The 23,361-nt window shown below is 42.1% G+C and overlaps 1 protein-coding gene across 2 annotated transcripts in view; it reads left to right on the forward strand.

The window, feature by feature from the left end:
- Nucleotides 1-6,758: 6,758 nt before the first annotated feature.
- mmp16a (matrix metallopeptidase 16a (membrane-inserted)) overlaps nucleotides 6,759-23,361 on the forward strand; it is a 92,550-nt gene continuing 75,947 nt past the window's right edge. Inside the window, exon 1 of one of the 2 annotated variants that reach the window (XM_032503679.1) lies at nucleotides 6,759-7,290. In XM_032503679.1, the coding sequence (XP_032359570.1) occupies nucleotides 7,165-7,290 (126 nt within the window). In that variant the 5' untranslated portion in view covers nucleotides 6,759-7,164. The remainder of the gene's footprint in view (nucleotides 7,291-23,361) is intronic. The other variant, XM_032503678.1, reaches the window with a different exon arrangement.

A 23,361-nucleotide genomic window follows, 5' to 3' on the forward strand; every position in this document is an offset into this window, starting at 1 on the left:
GTGTGAAGATTGCATGACCCAGAGTCAAATGGCCACATCTATGAGAATGAGACCTGGGTTGAAAAAATACCACATTTGAAACTTAACCATACCTCATTCATTTAATACTGTACTTTAACCATATGATAATACTGTGTGATGATAACTAAATCACAGGGGGAAGAACGTTCACGCACAGTACTTACAGTTTTTGTTATGCTTTGCTTTTAACAGAACCCCTCCACACCTCCTCTTTCTGCCCTTTCTCTCTGCCCCTCTGTCTCTTTCTGTCTCTCTTGTTGGAAGTTTTGCTTTCATCAGTGAAAAGAGGACTTTAACTAGGCTTTCCCCACACATCTTCATCTAATCTACTGCCAAATCCGCTGACAACTATTGTATCTGAACAGCTTCATCTCATTCATACATCTTCTTTCTCATCTCTTTCTCTTTAAAGCAACTCGAGCTACATCAATTTGTGGTTCTTCAGTCCATACAAGTGTGTGAAGCATGAAATACACACTTGTTACCCACATTTTAGTCACACAGCGCAGATAACACAGACTATTGCTTCTGCAGAGTGAATCCGGTTGCTTGCTAGTGTGAAACTTACTGCACGACTAAGCTTATTATGTAAATACCCAATATGTTCTCAGCGATGGCAACGTGTGGGCTGTAATCAGGTTATTTTTACACCAAGCCGGCCCATTTCCGCTGTTCGTCTGTTCGTCTATGTGTCTAAAGTTTAAACAAGTCAGTGGCTGTGGTGGTGTGGCTGGGTCAATAGAGATCAACTCTCTCCCTTCATGTTAAAACTTCCTAGAAGAAAGTGCAATCGCATCAGCGATGGGCTGTGATCACACCCAGAGACGCTGATGTGTTGATTTCCTGTGTCATGTAGCCCTGAGAGCTCAGCCAAGCCTTGACTCAAAATAAACTCCCACATTTGACATCAGTGCACATGCAGTGCCATTCTCTAGCAGGTTTGCCAACTTCATATGTAAGACTGCATGTGTAAACTGCAGTGGGTCCTTTTTTTTTTTAAGCTACAGCAGGTGCTTGCATGAACACTTTATTTGAAATGTGAAAGGATGCGATGCAAGTTGGAAAAGAATGAGTTCAAGACCTTCCATCTTTTATTGAACTAAATTACTGAGGCCACTATTTTAACCATCTAAGAGCACGGCGTGGAGCGAATGGCGCAGGTGTAAAAAAATCCACTTTTGCTAGTTCCACGACAGAAAAAAAGGGTCCAGGTGCCGGTCGCATGGTTAAGCACAGTCCTACAAAACACATGAACCCAACCTTTTTTTGTATAATTGCATTTTCTTTTTTCAAACAGCATCCAAAACACACCATTTCCAGAAGTAACACATCCCCTCCCCCAAAACACCCCGATCTGTCACCACCACTTATTCCAGCCCAGTCTGGCAGTTTGTGAAATGGGGATGTTATTTAATTTATTGATTCGTATACAGGGACACGATTTTCTCGTTTTGTTCTTGGTAGTAGGCAGGAATTTTAAAGTAATGTATTTCAATGGGAAGCACCTGTCGTGATTACAGCACAATTACGGTAGCAAAGTATTGAAAAGCCAAAAGTTTGTATGAGGGTGGTTGGGGTGGTGGATGAGTCAAATTACACAGGATTTTCACCCCAGGGACCGGGGACCGTGTCCCGTGTGTGTCAGCTCCTCTTCCCCTCTTTTCCTAACCACAACTGTCCCGTTGTTGTAGCACGTTCCGTTGGTGGCGGTCCCTCCGCCAACGTGTGGCGTTTCATTTCCCCAATCATGGCGTTTCATTTCCCCGTTGTTGCGTACCCCAGAGACCGCAGATCGTGTCCCGGTGGCTGTTTTTCATTTCGTGGTGACCACCACAAAATCGTGTCCCTGTTGACGAATCAGTAAATCAAAATAACGAGACCATTTCACGAACTGCCGTGACACCTGGTTGCTTATTCCAAAAAAAATAAAGACAAGCGTGAACAATACCTTCTCAATGAGAATGCATTGATGTACAGTGCTGTGAGTACTGTAGACATTTTAGAGCTCAAATTAAAAATAATGGCAGAAATAAATAAGTAATGCTGACAACCACAAACTATTCTTGATTAGGAAGACTTTCCATGTGAAAGAAAGCAACCCTGTGAGGGTGAAAAAGAACCCCAAAATGATTTTGGGTTCAGACCCAAGTAAAATGGTCCTAGTTTGAAAAAAAAGGCTCTTGTTGGAAGAGAGCAGTTATTTCTTACTGGACTGTTTTTTTTTTTAGTTGGCTTCAGCTGGCCATACAATAACATGGCAATCAATCCAAGACCTTGTTGAGAGGGCGGCTTCTCACCGCTCTTCCAAACTGAGAGAGAACGTGATCTGAACGTGATCCCACCCCGACCCTGCCCAACTTCAGGATGCACTTTAAGTCCTGAACATGCTGTAAAGTCTGGGTAGAAGACAAGGTTTACTCAGAAGTGAATGAGGGAAATGTCTGCTTAGCCTTTTGTTGATAAATTCCGGTAGATTTTTGAATTGTATTATATAAAAAAAAACGTAACCAGAATTTTTTCATTCCAGAACTATTGTGCAATAGGTTTTACAATACTTCAATTAATACAATCCCTCGCGGGACATTTAGTGCTTCGTTGCAGATCACTTTTGTCTCTTCATCTTCTCTTCGTACTCGTCATGTAATTCCTTTGCTTGGAGGGAAAGGGGAGACAGACGGGAGGCTTTGGATTCATTCTGCCAGGAGATCCAGGAGGTCTTACTGGGAGCAGATGCAGCAGTTATGAGACAGAGTCATGTTTGGAAAGGAAGGCTTTGAGCATCCTGGCAAATCTCTATGCCGGTGGGAGGGCCAGTTGGAAAGGGCCTGAACCTTTCAGAAAGGGTATTAAGGATTATCAAGTACGAGAGGAAATCATTAAGAAGAGGGAGGAAGAGAAACGGTGAGAGTGAGAGAAATAGGAAAAGGAGAGAGGAAGTCAGGATGAGAAAATGATTTAACCAGCCAACAAACGTCTGAACGAGCGCAATTAAAACAATCAAAGGAAGTCCAACTTCCACAGTGGCAAAATGATTGTAAACCTGATCACAGCTAAGTGGAATTAATGAAATCCAAGGGATAAAGGGAAGGGACACAGCTTCTGTGTCACTACTAATTCTTTACAGCTGTGTTCATGCATTTCAATCGGCAACGAATATTCAACCAAACGCAATGCAAATAACACATCTACACTGATGTTAAAGGAGCACAGAGAGCTTTCAGACAAGGAAGAAATGTCTCAACGTATGACAATAAAGAAATAAAAACTAAAATAAAAGCTCAGTGCTAATAGACACGATTCTGTGCAATATCAGTATCAATGTGTTTTGCATGTGGTGGGTAGAAAACATTGGGTGGAACGTCCCAAGAAGGAAACCTAGGGCATCTTTTAGCTGAGTGCAAATTAGCTATTAGCATCTAGCAATCTGTTCACAGCCATGAATGAGGTGGATAATAGTTTTGCAGATACTGGTAAGAAAGAAACCCCTGTTTTGAGGTTAAGACAGCTCACACTTTTACTACATGTTCATGGCTGTTAAAGGGATGTTTCAGATTTTCTTTTACAGAGGATGGCAGTCGGCAGGGCATCAGTTTGGAGAAGCAGGCAGGAATACCTACACAGAAGCTGAGCACTGGGGCCAGAAAAACATATTTTCACCTAAAACTGTCCCAACAACCCATTTCAGTTTAGGTGTATGCTATATTTTGAATATTTTCACCACTTTACCTTGACGTCATACAGCCCTTTCCGTCGTGGGAACTGAAGCCGTTATTACCATCCATGCTCTCTTCAAAGCCACCAGACTCCTTTCACAAAAACAGTAATTTTATCCTGCATGACAGAGGTCGACTGCTGGCTCGATCGGTAAGTTGGTTTGCAGTGTTGTGTTCCTTTGGTAAATTTAAAGTAACCCCTTTAAAACACCAAAGTCGCACAATGGCTAAAATACATTCAGCTGCTGTCTCTTGCTTAGCTTCTCCCAACCAGCTTGCCACCTACTGTAGGAATTACGCTGACTATGGACAAGTACCCCCATTCAAACCCAGGTTTAAAAACAAATCTGAACTGTCCCTTTAAACGTTTGTCATGCTCGATTAATCCACGCTGCGGTGACCAGTTGGACATGCTTTTCAGTGTGGGACTCATTAGTTGATACAGGTGGCAGATCATTTATACACAAGGCTGTGTCTCATTCTGCATTCTTCTATCTGTACACTGCTAATGTGCACTGACCACTTACTGCTACAGTGCTCATCATCGATGGTTAGTATTGTCCCAAAAGGAACGCTTATGTTGAAACACTTACCAGAAATGATAAGCGGTAAGCTTGGCTCGCCGCCTCTCAAAATCTGACGAAAATCTAGTTATTAAAAATAAAAATAAAATCAGGTATGGTATTAGGGGACCACTGAGGTCTATATAAAAGCATCCAAAGATCACAATGTCATGGGACCTTTAATCTATCAACCAGCGTAGTTGGTTGTAACGCTATCCTATTGCTTGCAGGGGGAATTTGAAAGACAACAGTTTATCCCGCCCCTCGGATTGAGCCCCTCCAATGGTGAGGTCCCAGACCCAACATCTTGATGTGGGTCTGGCTTGTCAGGCTAGATTCCCATGGTAATTTAGGGTCTACATTCTCATCCCTAATTAGGTAAATGAACCATCTCTGCATCTTCCACAAACCACTACAATTCTAAACTCGGGCTCAGCTGTGCAGAAGGTAAATTAACAATGCATGAGTCTGCAGTCTGTCTTGTTACATACAGTGTGAACTAATTGTCGTGTGAGTCAGCAGACCTCACAACACTACACATCCTTTATCCAACCCCTAAATTGTCACATGTTAACCCCGAGTATCAGACAGGGTTTCTCACATACTGTATCTAGATGTACATTTCCTTCACATGTGTAAACTGTGTTGTTACCAGTCCTGTTCCGACTTGTTGAGCACGATAATGTTTGTTTTTACCATTGTAGTGTGAGAGTGTGTCCCATAGAAACAAACAGATCGATGTGATCAACAATTCAATTCCTGATTGTTGTGTTACTGATGTTTTTCCAAAATTTAAATTTGAGTTTTCCATTTAATGTGATCGGTGAGAATTCCTTAGATGTGTGTGTGTGTGTGTGTGTGTGTGTGTGTGTGTGTGTTGTGTAGGTGTGTCTCTGTGTAGGTGTGTGTTGTGTGTGTGTGTGTGCTGTGGTGGTGCGTGCGTGCGTGCGCGCTGCGGCGCGATGTGTGTGTCTCTGTCTGATGTTGTGTGTGTGTGTGTGTGTGTGTGTGTGTGTGCCTCTGTGTGTGTGTGTGTGTGTGGGTTCTCTCTGTCTTGTGTGTGTGTGTTCTCTGCTTGTGTGTGTGTGTGTGTGTGTGCGTGTGTGTGGTGTGTGTGCGTGCGCGTGCTCAAATAGAAACCTCATCAATGGGCTAATGGTGTGGCTCACCTAACTTTTCTGTAGCACATTCACACGCCAATACACTGAGTTGTTCCTCATCCCCTGGTGTTAGTGGAAAATCATTGATCCACCTCGTTACATCAGACCCTTCTCTATTATCCAAGGAGATTAGACAAAAGGCCTTTTCATTAGATCCAGGTTTGTTTGTGTATTACGGGAGAGCCACAAAGTCAGTGAATAGCTCTTTTGCCAGGCAACGGCACTTACATAACATAATTTTACTATCAGAATATGATCTATAAAATCATGACAGTAAGCTTGATACATTTAAAGATGAGTAGACCTCGATGAAAGGCTTGCCTGTAAAAGCAGGACCATGACACCTTGATTACATTACTTACCCTAGAGAAACTGCAATAACAGACGATGGCATCATCCTCACCTCCTGGAAACTACGCTGAGACACAGAAGACACTTCTGGGACCATGGAAGACTCACTCTTAACAACTCGGTTGTTGTTATTTGAAATAAGCCCTGAGCCTTCCATCGCCCTCTAGTGGCCTCTATTTCATAAATCCTTCACACACACACACACACACCACACACACACACACACACACACACACACACACACACACACACACACACACACACAACACCAAACACACACACACACACACACACAAAACACACAGAAAAATAGGATACAACGTGCAGTTTTGTATTGGTTGATTGAAAGTCTTAAAAAAATCAATAGGCCTATATCTACATCATTTAATGAGAAGGCAAAAAATATATAAAGAAACAATGTAAACATAAATCTTTGGGGACTCTATTCTCAGCCTAACTGACAGTGTTTTTATACAACTCATTGAAACCACATTTGTCCTCATATGGGTCATGGTTGTAACATTGCCATGAAATACAAACTATGACCGACTTTTATGACTGCAGTTTTCAATATTAAATTCATAAATATGCCTAAAGTAAACCAAGTTCAGCACTTTACTTAAACCTTTATACCTGGAGCCAATGTGTTTGAAATGTACAATAATGTGAGTTATTAAATAGGCTACATTGTGCTTTTTCTTTTTTTTTTCGAAAAAAGTTAAACTGACACTCCTGCCCTTTGGGTACAAAGGTAAAATCGTAGGCTACAGGGAAAAAGTCCACATTAAAAAAAGTGAACTCACTGTTTATTTGCATGAACAAGTCAGCTATAACGTAGGCTACTGACAGAATAAACAGCGAGACTCTGCTTGTGAAAAACCTTTCAAACTAAACTGTGGACTGTTTTTCTAGGAGAATTTGGCGGATGAGAAAGTGGGATGCGCGTGCCAGTACGCACATGCGCATTGGGTGGGAAACACGATTGAAAACGGGCAGCTATGCCGCGCGGTGCAGAAAACGGGCTGGACACGTCCGCTTGGAACAACGGCCGGTGTACCGGAGGACTGACCCGGGGACTGCGGGACCGGGAGGCTGCTGACAGGCGTTAACAGCGAGACGTTCCCCGGGGGTAACCTCCTGAAACGGCGGCAAAAGAAGCGGCGCGAGCGGTCGACGAATCCTTTCCTTCTTCCCTTTCCCCTCTCCTCTCCTCTCCGTTCGGCACCGCGACAGAGACACCAAGACATCAGCAATGTTGCTGCGAAACGTGTAGGATTTATCCCCGTTGTCCGTTTCTTTGTAGCGACTGTAAATAAAACTGAACCAAGACAGTAAGCGACAACAGCGGGGTTCACTATGGTTTATTTGGCGGTCCGCAATAGGAGATGTCTTAATAGCTGCTGTATGGGGACGCTATGCTTGCAGTTGTTGCTGTGGATTTTATGCGCCGTGAACGGAGAGGAGCAGCCGTTCAGTGTAGAGGTAAGAACCGGGACCGTTATACGTTGACATGACAACATTTCAAAAAAGGAACGACAAATTTGCTTTCCCTCCTATAAGTCTGCATTTTTTAAATCTATTATTTCAAAAGAATAATACATTTGAGGCACATTGTTGCCAATGTTCAGTCTGTGTTGTTTCAGTAACAACAGGGTCTTTGTGAGGTGCCCAGCTGCCTTGTAGTTCCATCCTGTCCTTTTCTCCACTTTTGAATCCTTTGTTTTGGAGGCATTTTGTTGATATTGTTGATGGAATATGTAGGCAACATAATAACCTTATTTATTTCCCTTCCTGGGCTTGTTTGTGCTCTCAAAGTGGGCTAACATTTCAGCTGAGATGTATTGTCACAAAGCACATGAAGACGTAGCTTAATTTCATTACAATATGATCCGATAGTACATGTCCCCAGTATAAGCCACAAGACAAGTTTTAAATGTAGTACTTATTTATTATCTCCACATATAAACACCACATACCTATGTAATTCAATACTAAGTCAACGACTACAAAGACCTTCCCAAAGAAGTGAGTGGGGCAAATATTCTTTGGCTCCATGGACAGATCTTTGTGTTTTTAAGGGTTCTGTGACTTGATTCAGATAGTATCACTTCTAACAAAAGCAGCACATACTCTGAGGCTTTATTCTGTCAAAAGAGATATTATGGGTTCACAGGCAACAATGTGAGCAGCTAGAAGAGATTTCAACTGAGAAAGAGGTATTTTTTCAGAGGGCGCTTTTATTGTGATCTGATAGCCTGGCTTAATGGATTGTAAAAAGCCTTCAGGCTACAAGTGTTATGCCAATACACTTTATCACTCAATTTGTATTTTGTCTTTCTTTTAAGAATCTGCAGAACTAACTAGCTTTCCTCCCGTGGTTAAAGAAGAGAGAAATCTGTTGTTGTTGTTTTAATCAAAGGCACAGCTGTCTATTTTACATCCTCTTTTATTTCCAGAGCAAATCGCCTCTGTTTAGCTAAAGTTGAATGCATACGGCTATCATGAAGTGTTACACCAAAACCTCTCGCCGTCTTTCACACTTGGCTGCACGCACAAAACACAGGCACACCACACAGGAACATCCTGGCAAGTCAACTGACAGTCATACAAGTCTTACATCCACATATCCACATGATTTGCAAGCTTGGCATGCCACACTGTTCCCCTTTGGAGAGGCAGGGAATAGATTCAGTCCAGATGCTGCAGGTTATTCAGTTAAAACGTCCAAGCTCACACGACGGACAGATGAAGAACGTTAGAGAGATGTAAAACGGTTCGTTCTTTGTACTTAGATGATATATCTTAATCTGGGCTGAGTTAGTTTACCCTTGTGCCTTAAAATTACCAAAGTAACCTTTACTTTGGGCCATCACATGTCAAAAACCCAATCTTTCCAGTAAGACCTTGCCTTGTTCTTTGCTGCAAGAAGCAACAAAGAACATCAGCAACAAGCGACTAGGGATTACGGCAGGTATTATTATTATCATCATTCTCATATTTATAATTTATTTCAAGTTACTGACTTGGCGTCACATTCTCTTCTCCCACGTCCTTGCATTTATTATCCTCCCCCAGCACTTGCATCTTGCCCTTTCTTCTACAAGCTTTCCTTTGTCATACTCACATGTGAATGTATTGTAGTTATGGCACTCAGATATTTCCATTTTCTGTTGGCGACTTGCACTTTAGAAATGTCAGTCCGTGGAAAAAATATAAACTGCAAGTCCTTTTGGCTTTTAAATGTGCGTAGCCCTTAAAAACATTGGAAACACAAAACCTTTTGGTTTAAGAATACGCGTTTACGTTTTTTAAGTCGACAGTCAAACATTTCTGCATGTATAAGGGTGATAGCATTATAAGATAAGTCCTGAGTGTATGTTGATGGCAGCCTATGGCTATGCCTGGCATGTCCTGCTGAGAGAATGCAGTATTAAATAAATGTGGTAACAGTAGTTTCATATCTGACTGTGATAACTGTGTTTTCAGCTTCCTGACATAACAGTTATGTGTTGCAGGAATTCAAAGCATCCAAGTTCATATAGAGTGGGCTTTTCACTGTAACATGAGCCATTTAAGGCCCCTAATTTAGCCATCATCATGGTCTTGGCTCTCCCAGATGTGAGAAAACTGTAAAGGCTGGTGGAGGGCACATCATGAACATTTTACCCCTGTTAAACACTGTTAGGAGACCATGGAGCACACACAATAAAGGTTTGAGCATCAAGTCAGGGCTGTGCAATTTAATTGAATTTGGATCCCAATGCAATCAAAGGAAATCCATTATTTTGCACATTACAATTTGCAAGTAAACTCCTATTTTGTCTTGTGTTCTGAAGGAAAATCAACGGGGAAAATATTTCCGGAAACTTCACAGTTCAAGGTTATTGTTTTTTTACTGTCGATTTGTTTACTGTAATTGATTCACTCTGGTTTTAATTTCAATAAATGCAACATCTTTGTCTGTATCAAGTCAAGGAGTAGCCTAATCTTGTTAAATAATTGTGATTTCAATATTGAACAAATAAGTGATTATCATTTAATATCATCATCTTCATCATCATCATTTAATCACATAAACGACCAGCCCATAGCATCAAGTTGCCAAAAGTGTCTAGTGTTGGGCAGCTTTCAGATGTAAGTCTGTGTAACTGTGGATGTCCAGTAGTGCGTCAGTGGAGATGAAGATGCACGCACAGTGGGCTATAAACCGGGTACTAGAATGCAAAAATATAACTTTATTTGACCCTGAGGCGTAGTTAAAGCAAGGCAAAGCTAAAGCCTGTTGACTAGCTTTGTAAACAGTGTTGCCATGTCCAGCTTCAGAAGCCCAACCTGGCAGTACAACGCTGCAGTTAGAAGGCATTATACAGCCAGCAGCAGGGTGACTGACTGATGTCCCTCTGTGTGTCTGTGATGTTTAAAACGCTTTCTGTTTTAGACTGTGGACGGTGTTGAACTGACTTTGTCATGACTGTGTGCGCACAATATATCAATATCATATCGACGTTGATAGGGGGGTGCTGTATACCGCAGCCCCCTTACAAGAGTAGCGTAAGTGAGAGCGAGAATGGCAGTGTGCCTTAAGTGAGTGACATCAGTGACCGTGTGGTCGTGCAAGGAGAGCGAGCGGTAACAAAGAATAACGGATGAGTGCTGCTGTGAGGAAAAGGGAGAGGAAAAAGAGATAGCAAAGTTGAAAAATTAAACAGACACCCCTACACACTAAGCCTGAACGTACAGTTGTGGTCAAAAGTGTACATACACTTGTAGAAAATCACAATGTTATGGCTGTCTTGAGTCTTCAATAAGTTCTACAACTCTTATTTTTCTGTGATAGAGTGATCGGAACACATACATGTTTGTCACAAAAAACAGTCATAAAGTTTGGTTCTTTCATAAATTTATTATGGGTCTGCTGAAAATGTCACCAAATCTGCTGGGTCAAAAATATACATACAGCAACATTAGTATTTGGTTACATGTCCCTTGGCCATTTTCACGGCAACTAGGCGCTTTTGGTAGCCATCCACAAGGTCCTGGCAAGCTTCAGGTCGAATGTTTGACCACTCTTCTTGACAGAATTGGTGCAGTTCAGCTAAATGTGATGGTTTTCTTGCATGAACCTGTTTCTTTAGCACTGTCCACATGTTCTCAATGGGGTTTAAGTCAGGACTTTGGGAAGGCCATTCTAAAACCTTAATTCTAGCCTGGTTTAGCCATTCCTTTACCACTTTTGATGTGTGTTTTGGGTCATTGTCTTGTTGGAACACCCAACTGCGCCCAAGACCCAACCTTCGGGCTGATGGTTTTAAGTTTTCCTGCAGAATTTGGAGGTAATCCTCCTTCTTCATTATCCCATTTACTTTCTGCAAAGAACCAGTTCCACTGGCAGCAAAACATCCCCAGAGCATAATACTACCACCACCATGCTTGACAGTAGGCATGGTGTTCCTGGGATTAAAGGCCTCACCTTTTCTCCTCCAAACAAATTGCTGGGTGCTGTGGCCAAACAGCTCAATTTTTGTTTCGTCTGACCAGAGAACTTTCCTCCAGAAGGTTTTATCTTTGTCCATGTGATCAGCAGCAAACTTCAGCCGAGTCTTAAGGTGCCTTTTCTGGAGCAAGGGCTTCTTTCTTGCACGGCAGCCTCTCAGTCCATGGCGATGTAAAACACGCTTGACTGTGGAGACTGACACCTGTGTTCCATCAGCTTCCAAATCCTTGCAGACCTGCTTCTTGGTGATTCTTGGTTGACTCTTGACCATCCTGACCAATCTCCTCTCGGCAGCATGTGATAGCTTGCGTTTTCTTCCTGATCGTGGCAGTGACACAACTGTTCCATGCACTTTATACTTGCGTATAAGTGTCTGCACAGTTGCTCTTGGGACCTGTAGCTGCTTTGAAATGGCTCCAAGTGACTTCCCTGACTTGTTCAAGTCAATAATTCGCTTTTTCAGATCCACACTGAGTTCCTTTGACTTTCCCATTGTAGCTTTTGTAGCTGAGTCTAATCACTGGGTCAAATGAGCCCTATTTAAATGGGCTCATGAGAAGTCAACAGCTGTAGTCAATCAGAATCACTTAGAAGAAGTGAAGAGGCCATGACATGAAGCTAATTTGATTGACACAACTCGCTACATCACCAAAATTGACATATTTTGTTGCTGTATGTATATTTTTGACCCAGCAGATTTGGTGACATTTTCAGCAGACCCATAATAAATTTATGAAAGAACCAAACTTTATGACTGTTTTTTGTGACAAACATGTATGTGTTCCGATCACTCTATCACAGAAAAATAAGAGTTGTAGAACTTATTGAAGACTCAAGACAGCCATAACATTGTGATTTTCTACAAGTGTATGTACACTTTTGACCACAACTGTAGGGGTGGGCGCTACTGAGAAAATCAAATATCACAATATTTGTGACCACATACCTCGATATTGATAACGCACTGATATTGCAGTGTTGACTAATGGTGCTTCTTACAAAATATTTACACAATGAGATTTTTGATAAATAATCAGTAATCAGTAATGTGGATATAATGACTAAGTGGGTAAAGGCAAATAGTTACAAGAGTCTGGTAAGATCAGAAAATGACATCACTTTACTGTAATGAAGACTAACCAGGACAATGACTAAAGTCATATTACGATACTACGATATCCAAAGTCTAAGACAATATCTAGTCTCATATCACGATATCAATATAATATCGATATACTGCCCAGCTCTAGGCTAGCTGAGCTTCTGAAGACGCGGTGGCCTTATCTATTGTCAATTCCGCTGGTAAAGTGAATGGTGTTAGCGGCAAAAAGCGTTGGCTTACAACATGTTGCAGCCATATGTATGAAAAGATTGCTGCACAGTGTTTCCATTTCAGCCTAATGTGAGAGTTGGTAAACACTGCAGCATTAACGTTAATGTGTCCACGTCCACCTCCGCTCAATGGGACTGTCCATCCTCATGTGCAAGGCTGAAGTGACGTGCAACTTAAACAATTTTTTTCTCTCTCCATAAACTCTTGAATGTAGGATAGAAGACAGTCGATGAGGATAGCTACAAAATGATTATTGCTTTCATTATATTTCATATCACACAATATTTGTTTTCCTGTAACTTCTGCGAAAATTATGCAAAAAAATAAAAATGCGTTGATGATGTCATCACAGCGGTAGTGGCACGTGACCACGGTATTGGGGTAATGCGGTAACCATCACAGCCCTGCATGACACTAGATATGGTCTTAAAAGTGTTGTCTTTTTCATAGTTTTACAGGATGCAGTACAGTCATTTTCTTTTCAAGCTGTTCTGTTATTAAGTCAACCCCTACAATATGGCGGCATAACTGAGGTATTTGGTCCAAAAATATGGTGATATTTGATTTTCTCCAAATTGCCCAGCTCTACATATACCACAAGTTATAGAGGGTGATGATTTAGAGATAGTATTTCCTCTAAATAGCAGGTGTGAGCTAGGTCACCTAAATCTTCCTTGTAAATGTTGTTGGGACTGTGGTCTTTTTGGCATTTTAGGCCGTTAATGACAGTCCAGCCGAAGTAGTAAAAGGGGGGGGGGGGAATATCAAGCAGCAAAGAGCCGCAGGTCAGAGTTGAACCTGGGCCCGCTGCGTTGAGGAGCAAACCTCTGTAGATATGTAGAGCCCAGACAGCTCTACCAACTGAGCTATCTGGGCTCCCAGGGACCGCGGTCTTCTAGTAAACCTTCTGGATGGCAGCTTTAGTGCTGACTCCCCGGATTTGACTTCATGGCTGAGTTTACTGTATTGTCAATTTTCTCCTTTCCTACAATTTTCTCTGCTCTGGATTACATTTTACAGAAAGTACAGCCTGCCACTGGGTGATAAAGCAGTTATTAATACTAACTTGTAACACCTCGCTTCAGCCTAACACTACGATCTGGCAGTCTGTGCTTACTGCTGAAATATTTCCGAAAAGCTCATCAGCTTTTGTTTATCCGATTGTCTTCCCTCAAGAAGTAATTTTCTCTGCAAATTAGACAATGTCATTAACAATGGCACAGCCACGAGTTAATTTCATTTATCTCCTTGTGAGTTTGATTTCCAGTTTCAATCCATATTGAAACGCTAAGTTATTTTCAATTTTTTTCTCTGCAAGGCCACATGCAGTACTGGAGGCGGGCTGTGCAAGCACCAAGCTATTTTGGGTTCTTTTTATCATTAGCTTTTACATAACACACAGTAATTAAAAGAGAGATAATGGATTTGTAATCTCTTTTTCTTTTTTTCCTGTCTGTGTTTGACACAGACAGGACCCAACTGTCTCACAGTTGGGATGAAATTTCCCTAAATATTGCATAAGAGTTGTCTCCGCTCAGTGCCACAAACACATAGCCGCCCTGAACTGTGTTTAACTATCCTCCCATTTCGTCTAAAGTGGTAGTTCTGAACACTTTCTAGTGCTTTCAATTCAATACGCAATATATTCAACTTGGTTTAAAGGCCAAGTGCAATGCTGAAACTCTTACCACTGTGCTGCTTTTGCATTGGATTGACTCAAAGCTTACTCTAAAGCTTTCAATGCCGGCACCATGGGACCGATATGTTTTGGTTTCCATTTCTGTCAAAAACATTGTCTGGTTACAAAACATCTTCATTTCTGGTATATCATCTGCAGTTATGTCTGTGCTCAGTAGTTTACCTTCTTTTCATTCTGTTGGGATATTTTGACACATGGATAGGGTTGGGTACCGAGACCCGGTGATAAAAAATGTGGTTTTAGCAGCACCGGTATTGAAAAACCCCACAAACGATACCCAAGCCTACTTATTTTCTTAGCTTTCTTCAGGAACACAAAAACAACAACAACAACAACAACAACAACAACGCGGAAGTGCCCAAGCCTCATGAGAGGCGTCAGGTGCAGCGTTTGCTCTGAGTCACATTAAGTGCTTGAATCTTGCCACTATGCCCACCAGAGACAAAGCGAGGTTGCTTAGTCAGAGATAATCTGCTGTATAACAACAAGAGAGCAAAGTTGCTCCGGTGTACTCCCATCTGTTAACACATCCTGTCTCAGATGGATGAATGAATTAATAAAAGCTGGTTCTGCTCCACTCCGCTGAATATCAGGTTTAATCATTAACTCCACCAAGGATTTTATCTGTTTCCTCTGTTTGTCTGTCTGCCAGGTATCTCAAAAATCTATGATCAGATTTCCACGAAATGTAGTGGACAGACCTTAGCCGGTCAAAAAGACAAAAAAAAGATTTGAATTTGGTCATGATCCAACATTAGTTAGATGCCAAAGTCGTATGTAACATTAAATATAGAAATAGGAATACATGTTTGGGTTGAACATCAATTTAAGTATTTTATACAGTATGTTCATCCAATATCATAATATGGTTATTGAGGTAATAAACTATTCCAATGAATGTCATGATGTTGATTTCAGCCATATCGGCCAGCAGCCTTACTGCAAAATTCGGAGTCACATACTGTACCATTGGCATTGTAACTACCGTAGCTGTTTTCAGCACTATGCTAATGCTAAAGCACAGTCCAGTCCAATGCAAACTACTGAGTACTGTTGTCACCATGTGGGGAATGGCAGAGCGTCATTCCCGTCCCAGCTAATGTTACCAGTCGGCATGCTCAGCCTCTGAGTGGCATCTGAACAATGGAAAGCGATGTGTGTGTGTGTGTGTGTGTGTGTGTGTGGTGTGTGTGCGGTGTGTGTGTGTGTGCGAGTGTGTGTGTGTGCGAGTGTGTGTGTGTGTGTGTGCGAGTGTGTGTGTGTGCGAGTGTGTGTGTGCGAGTGCGCATGCGTACAGTAGGGCCGCACAATAAATCGCAGTTGTATCAAAATCGCAATATGGACTAGTGCAATATCCAAATTACCGAAGGGCGCAATATTTGTTAATGGCAAAATATGTGTCTGACCATTCTGAATTAGGTATTGTGGAGATGTCCCGGCCTACAAATCAAATCCTACAGAAGAAGAAAAATCATTGTTTGGTACAGATCCTCGCAAAAATTGCACTATAATCATTTTAATATCTTTCAGTGTTAATAATTTTCAATGAAAATGAGTAAAATGATACAAAAACGATCATTCCCTTAAATATCGTAAATCATATATTATATATTTTCTTCATATTGTGCAACCCTAGTGTACAGTTGTGGCTTCTCTCACCATTGGATTTGTGTTCTCATTCACGTGTTCATTTGTAGCCATGTGTCTTAGTTTTGCTGGACTAAACGTAGGCTCTAATATAACTGAAAAACAATGTGTTAAAACAGTATGAAAAATCTTATTTGCTATTTTTAGTGATAAGCGTTAGTTGGCATGATGTTTTTGCCCTGCAATTCCCAGAAATCACTTGGCAGTCGAACAGTGTACTTTGATACTTTGGTGTGTTTTTACTTAAAATGTCCCTTAATGAAGTTTGAATGTTCCTTTACTCTCCTGTGCCATGGCGGTTTTCAGTATATTAACCACTTTTTTTCACAATTGTCCAAAATAGTCCTCAACAAGGAAAAGCATCACTTTTGACAGGCTACTCACCGGTTAAGGCAGCAAAAGTAAAAACTACTTTCACAATTGATCGTCTCAAAACTTTTATTTACGTGATAATATATTCAGTTATTTTCTTTTCCTAAGTTTTCATTCTTGTAAATGGGCTTAGCTTCCATGTCTGCATGTATGCAGGTATATTTAAACTTGTGTGATCAGCCCTCATTTCACTCTGAGCGATCATATGGATTGCAAGCACACACACACACCCCACACACACACACACACACACACACACACACACACACACACACACACACACACACACACACACACACACACACCACAGCTTTCTTGACGTCATTTGGCTTTGGTAAGAGAGCAGATTTCAATGCCACTGGGGTGTCTGTGTCAGTCTGTTCACCCAATCCTAGAGAATACACAACACCTGCACTAACCTAAATGATTTATAATCACACACACAGACGGCGACACACACGCCTGATTTTCCTCAGCAGCCACTTGTTATTATTGTATGTGTTGTTTCCAATCTTTCTCCGTGTGTTGTCTACACACTTTTTCTCTCTCTGCGACATATCTTTGGTCACAGCTTACTGAGCTGTTAAATCTTTAATGACTGACAACTGCAACATTAGATGATGCCAATGGGGCATCACATGTAAGGTTGTCAATTAAGCTGTTGACAGAAATGCTTGTGTTTGTGTGTGTGTTTGTGTTAGAGCCCAACCGATACATCGATGGGCCAATATTATCAGCTGACATTAGGCATTTCCCGATCTATCGGCATTTTTAATGGCCAATTAAAAAAAAATATTATAAAAAAATTATTCTGATAAATTTAAAAAAATAAAATAAAAACGGACTGTCAACCACGTTATGAGAGGGCGCTCTACAACGTCCCTGTTGGCAACCCTGATTATTTTTTATTATTATGTTTTTGTTTCAAAGAACTTTAAGTTTCAAATCTTAAGTTTGTATTTATATACATTTTATTTAGAACTTTAATATATTTTGATGTTCCTCTGTTCAATTGTGACAATGCAACAAATTATCATATTATTTTAGTGAGAACTCATAAATAAATACAAATATCTAATGTTAGGGAAATCCATGTTTTGTAATGTGTGTCTTGAATATCAGATTTTTAAATAACCAAATATTTGTATCGGTATTGGCCTTAAAAATTGTGTGTGTGTGCGTGTGTGTGCGTGCATGCTTTTGTGACTAATGGCAACTGTTATCTGTTTCTGTGTGCAGTCATATCATCTTAAACAGCATAGTTAATTATGCAATTACAGTAAATCCTAAAAATGAACGTGATATCAATCAGCCGTATAGAGGTTTGGTCTTTTTAGGATTGACAACTTTCCGCTGAGTGAATTTATAAGACCTCAGCTGGTGTCAGATGTCATAATCCAGACATGCCTTTTTGTCATTTTCCAACATCTTAAGTCATCAAAACGCTTTTTGAAAAATAAAACCCAAAATGATTCACCAGAAAAGGCACTGTTCTGATCAGTATGTATGATCAGACTGTGACATTTTAGGGTGACATTTTTGTGACATTTTGTCCTAATGGGGCCAGGGAGATGGTGAACATGTTGTGCATTATGTATTTTCTGAGTGTGTGCATTTGTGCAAGTGCTCCGGGCTAAATATGAAGCAATGCCCCTGCTCAACCTCTGCACTAATCACACTGACTTGGGGTCATGAGGTGCAGATGATAGTCTGGGTATCATTCAAATGTCATGTCTTGCAAATGCAAATTTTACAGTATAATTTCAAGTACAGCAGTTAATTAATGTGTGTGTGTGGGTTTGCGGTTAGTGGTGTGGGCAGGGAGCCTGTGGTTGCCTTGACGACCCTGGTGCACTCGCCAGTAGGTTCCGTGTGTAAGCGATGAATAATTCAGGGTGGTCAGAGGCGGCAAGCTTTCCCAGGAGGCTGGGATCATGTTCCAACAAGTCACATGTGCCCAGAGCTCCGGTCACTCCCAGCTGCTCTGCCCCCGGCTCTGTTACTGGACAGATAGATCCACTTTCTACTATCGCCCACATATTTTGTCATGCAATCAGAGAGATCGATGTCAAGTTGCGTGACACACTCACTGGATGTTGTAATATAATATCTCTTCTTTGCTGAATACTTGGAAATGTGGCAAGAGACATTACATTTTCAGACAAAGTAAAGTAAGACTTTTGAAGATGTGACATTTGTGAAACCCATGTTAGTCGTGGCATAATCCCTGTTCATTGGTATTTTTACCAATTGTATCCCTTGAAAATGGGTCTTCTTTATCAACAAACAAAAAACAATTCTTCTTAATAATCCCTATAAATATCAGGGCTAGAAGTAGGCTGGGTGATATGGAGAAAATCAGATATCACAATAATCTATCATTGTTGTGTATATATTGTAGGGTTTACGGTTGGTGCTTAGATTTTACACAAATAATCACCATCGACATTAATAATGTGGCTATAATGACTAAATAGTTAAAAGCAAATAATAGAACTGGTAGGTTCAGAAAATTACATCACTTGACTGTAATGCAACCTTTATAACCAGCAAATGAAAATGACAATAATAACGTTGTTATATTGTTTTGGGGACAATGACTCGGCTGGACAGCTAGCTTGTCTTGATGTTAAACATACTGTCAAATTATTTGTACTGATTGTCAATTGCACATAATGTTATTAACTTTGGATCTTGCTAGCATAGCGTTAGCTTTTTGGCTGGAAGCTGCACTGAAGGGTTCCACGAGCTGAGCGGACTATAAATATCTCTTGTTGCTAAGGGTGGCAAGTCGTCCGCTGCACACCGGACAGTTCACGCCTCGCCGTCGTCCATTAATAACTGAACAATAACTAACATACTGTATATATACCAAAACCATATCACAAACTTATCAATCAACCAATTTATTTTAACCAAAATGCACAATATTGATTCATCGACATTGAAAGTATGAGGAAGTAGTGGGGGGGGTAATGTTCTGTTGGACACTGCCGTATCTGTCACATATCACAATACCAATATATTAGTGAGATAGTGCCTGGCCCTTGCTAGAAGGATTCCCATGTGTGATTTCTACAACTTTCTTAACTTTTTAATAATTGGTAGACCTGATCTTTTTTGCATTAAAAAAGACTTGAGGCAAGGTTTTCTGCTGCAGATTTTCCTAGCAGGGAGCTAATTGTATTCACTCAGCATCCCTGGGTGTAATTCATTCACTGATTAGATGTGTGGCTGAAAACCAGGTGGACTCTGGGGCCAGTACTGACAGAAACTCGGCCCTTGCAGAGGAACTTATTGACATTTCGCAGCCTACAGGCAGCAGCCACGCCACCTGTGTCACTTGATGTTTGTGAAATTGCGTGGCATATGACTCATAATTTGCCCCCCTGTATCTGCTAAATGAATGTGAAATGTTATGCATGAGTCTGGAGTTACCATTCTCTGTTTTGGGACGTGAATCTTCAGAATTATGAAAGAATGTATACAGAGACACAATCCAAAATAGCCTTCACTTGGTTGTCTGATTATATCACATGCTGGGGACGTCTGGAGAGGGCTGCAGAACACTCTCCGGCCCGGCAAAGCTGTGGGAAGAAGCCAAGCCGGAGGAGACAAGGACTGGGCAGATGAGCTGAATCTGTTTTTTAACAGATTTGACTCTGCCTCCTCGCCTCCCTCTTCACACCCCCCAGCCCCCTCTTTCACACCTCCCTGGCCTTCTCCTCCTCCCCCCCTCCCCTCCTCAGCCTGCCCCCTTTCAACGACCCGCATCAGCATGAACCCACCAGCCCGCTCCTCCCCCTCTCCCCGCTCATCAGTTCACCACCCCCCTCTCCCCCTCCCTGAGACCCTCACCTCCTACCATCCACACACCCCAGTCACCTCCACCCACTTCTCCATAACAGATGATCAGGTGAGAAGTCAACTGAAGAAGCTAAAGGGCAAGGAAGGCCCCGGGCCCGGACGGCATCAGCCCAAGTCTCCTCAGGGACTGTGCTGACCAGCTCTGTGGTGTGTTCAGGCACTTATTCAACCTGAGCCTGAGCCTGGAGAAGGTCCCAGCCCTGTGGAAGACCTCCTGTGTGGTCCCGGTACCAAAGTCACCGCGACCCAAGGAGCCAAACCACTTCAGGCCTGTTGCCCTGACTCTCACCTGATGAAGACCATGGAGAGGATCATCCTGCGTCACCTACGACCCCTGGTGGGCACACAGCTGGCCCCCCTGCAGTTTGCTTACCAGCCTGGATTGGAGTGGACGACGCAGTGATCTACCTGCTGCACAGATCGCTGCTTCACCTGGAGGACAGCGGGAGCACTGTGAGAGTCATGTTCTTCGACTTCTCCAGTGCTTTTAACACCATCCAGCCTTCGCTCCTCAGAGTGAAGATGGAGAGTGCCGGAGTGGACCAACATCTGCTGCATGGACTACGGACTACCTCACCAACAGACCACAGTATGTGAGGCTCCATCACTGTGTGTCTGACGTGGTGCACTGCAGCACAGGTGCCCTCAGGGTACGGTGCTCTCCCCCTTCCTTTCACCCTCTACACCTCGGACTTCACACAAACACCACCCACTGCCACATCCAGAAGTTCTCTGATGACACAGCCGTTGTTGGTTGTTTTCTCTGAGGGGAACGATCTGGAATACAGGTCGGTTATCAAGGACTTTGTCAGCTGGTGTGAGCTCAACCAGCTTCAGCTTACACCAGCAAGACAAAGGAGATGATAGTCGACTTCAGGAGGAAACATCCCCCTTCTCACCGGTGAGCATCCAGGGGTGGACATGATGTAGTGGGAGCTACAAATTCCTGGTGTTCACCTAAACAATAAACTGAACTGGACTGATAACACCCAAGCACTCTCAAGAAGGGCCAGAGTCGCCTCCATCTGCTGAGGAGACTCAGGTCCTTTGGAGTGTGTAGGACTCTCCTCAGGACCTTCTATGACTCTGTGGTGGCCTCTGCCATCCTCTACGCTGTGGTCTGCTGGAGGGGGGGCAGCTCGGACCGGGACAGGAGCAGACTCATAGACTGATCCGGAGAGCGAGCTCTGTCCTGGACTGTCCTCTGGACCCCATAGAGGAAGTAGGGGAGAGGAGGATGTTAGCCAAGCTGACATCCATCATGGACAACACCTCTCACCCCTACATGACACTGTGGGGTCCCTGAGCAGCTCCTTCAGCAGCAGACTGATACACCCACGGTGTAAGAAGGAGAGGTACCGCAGGTCCTTCATCCCAGCCGCTGTCAGACTCTACAACACCTGCTCTACCTGATAGTGTTGTAGTTTCTGTTCCTGTTTTTCTCCCATCTACATCACACACTTTCTGTTTATCTTTAATATTGGTATTTATATTATTTTATTGCAAGTACTTACTTTCAATTTATGGTCCAGGTTAATATAATTTAAATTATGCTACCGACTCTTGCTTCTTTGCTCTAATTACACATTCAACTTAACTTAATTTTTAACGTCACTTACACCGCAATATTGTTTTCTTATCATGGCAACCGCACTTTAAAATTCCTTTTGTTTGACGGCATTTTACTTACTCAGTCTACCAATTTTCATTGTCTATTTCTTGCCTGTATTTCTTGCCTTGTATTTCTTTCGTGCTTACTTGTTTGTGTTATTGTTTTGTTTTTCTGTTTTTTTGCTGTTGCTGCTATGCTGCTACTTGTAACGACAGAATTCCCCGTCGTGGGATAAATAAAGTATAATCTAATCTAAAGTATTTAAAGATAGTTATACTATATTTACAAAACTAATAACTAGTATGTGTCCTTTTGTGTTTGACATATTTAGAGACAAAAGAGGCTGAGACAGCTAAACTATAAGCCAGATGCATGATAGGGTTACTCATGTTGCCTCGCATACTGTATGTGCATATACAGTACATATATTTCAACTGTTATAAACATGCAGGAACCTTTTGTGTACTCAAGGTGAGTAATCCTTGTAAATATACGAGGTACAGTTTATTTCCTTTGTCCCATGCTACCCATAAACCTTCTCTGAGTAGCTCAGGCCTGTAAACACACACTCCTCTCTGACAAACCTGCTCTGACCACAAGCATAATTCTAAAATGCCTAATTACCTCCAATATTGCAGTGTGTATCCCAGGTCTCTGGGAAAACTAGTAAAATATTGTGTGATTCGCATGACTGTCAGAGAAATTGAAGTAAACTTCAGTTTCAATAAATTAAAGGACATGCAGGGGTGGCAGTTCCCAAGCTTTTTACAAGATCCAATTTATGGTAGCATTTTCCAAAAAAGGACTTTGGTGACCAAAGAAAGGCCTGATACTAACTTATTTAAGCTGTGGTCATTTTTCAAAAATTAATAGCCTTGTCATTACTTTTTCATACTGGTATATGGTCATTTTTTACAGAAAAAACGGAAATTCTTTTAGACTTAAAAACAACTGAATTCTGACTTTAAACTTAGACCTCAACCTGTAAAGTCACTTTAATGTCAACAGTATACCCTCATTTTCCATCTGCCATGTCCACCGTACCCAATAAATGCACGTGTGATCTTTGGCACAAGTCGCATGCTGTCCCTGTAACCTGAGGGGACCGAGCTCCTATCAGTTGATGGGTTACAAACGTCAACATCAGCAGCCACCGCACGCCGTCAGAGCGTTGCCTTGCCGACCAGGGTTCCTGAGTGTCATCTATAATGGAGTAATTCCATCGCCTTACAGGTTGGCCTTTTAATGGCACTTGTCGGCTAATTTGCCCGCCTTCTGCTAGTGGAGTAGCTGGCCAAGCCGGCTGGTTGAGAGGCGGTGTGGGGACATGAAGGCTCCAGGTTTACCTCAGCTCAGTGCTTGTGTGAGGCATCTGGATGAGGACAAGTCCTCTGAGTCACTGATGTGTGGCATCTGTGGGTTGTTAGCATAGGGAGGTTACTTGAGATGGCTTGGCTATGTCTGATTGTGTTTTTAGTCTCTCTATTGGAGACTATTCTGTACCTGAAAGGTCTTCTTTAGCTGGATTA

This window comes from Etheostoma spectabile, chromosome 22 (genome assembly GCF_008692095.1).
Source record: "Etheostoma spectabile isolate EspeVRDwgs_2016 chromosome 22, UIUC_Espe_1.0, whole genome shotgun sequence".
NCBI classification, from domain to species: Eukaryota; Metazoa; Chordata; class Actinopteri; order Perciformes; family Percidae; genus Etheostoma; species Etheostoma spectabile.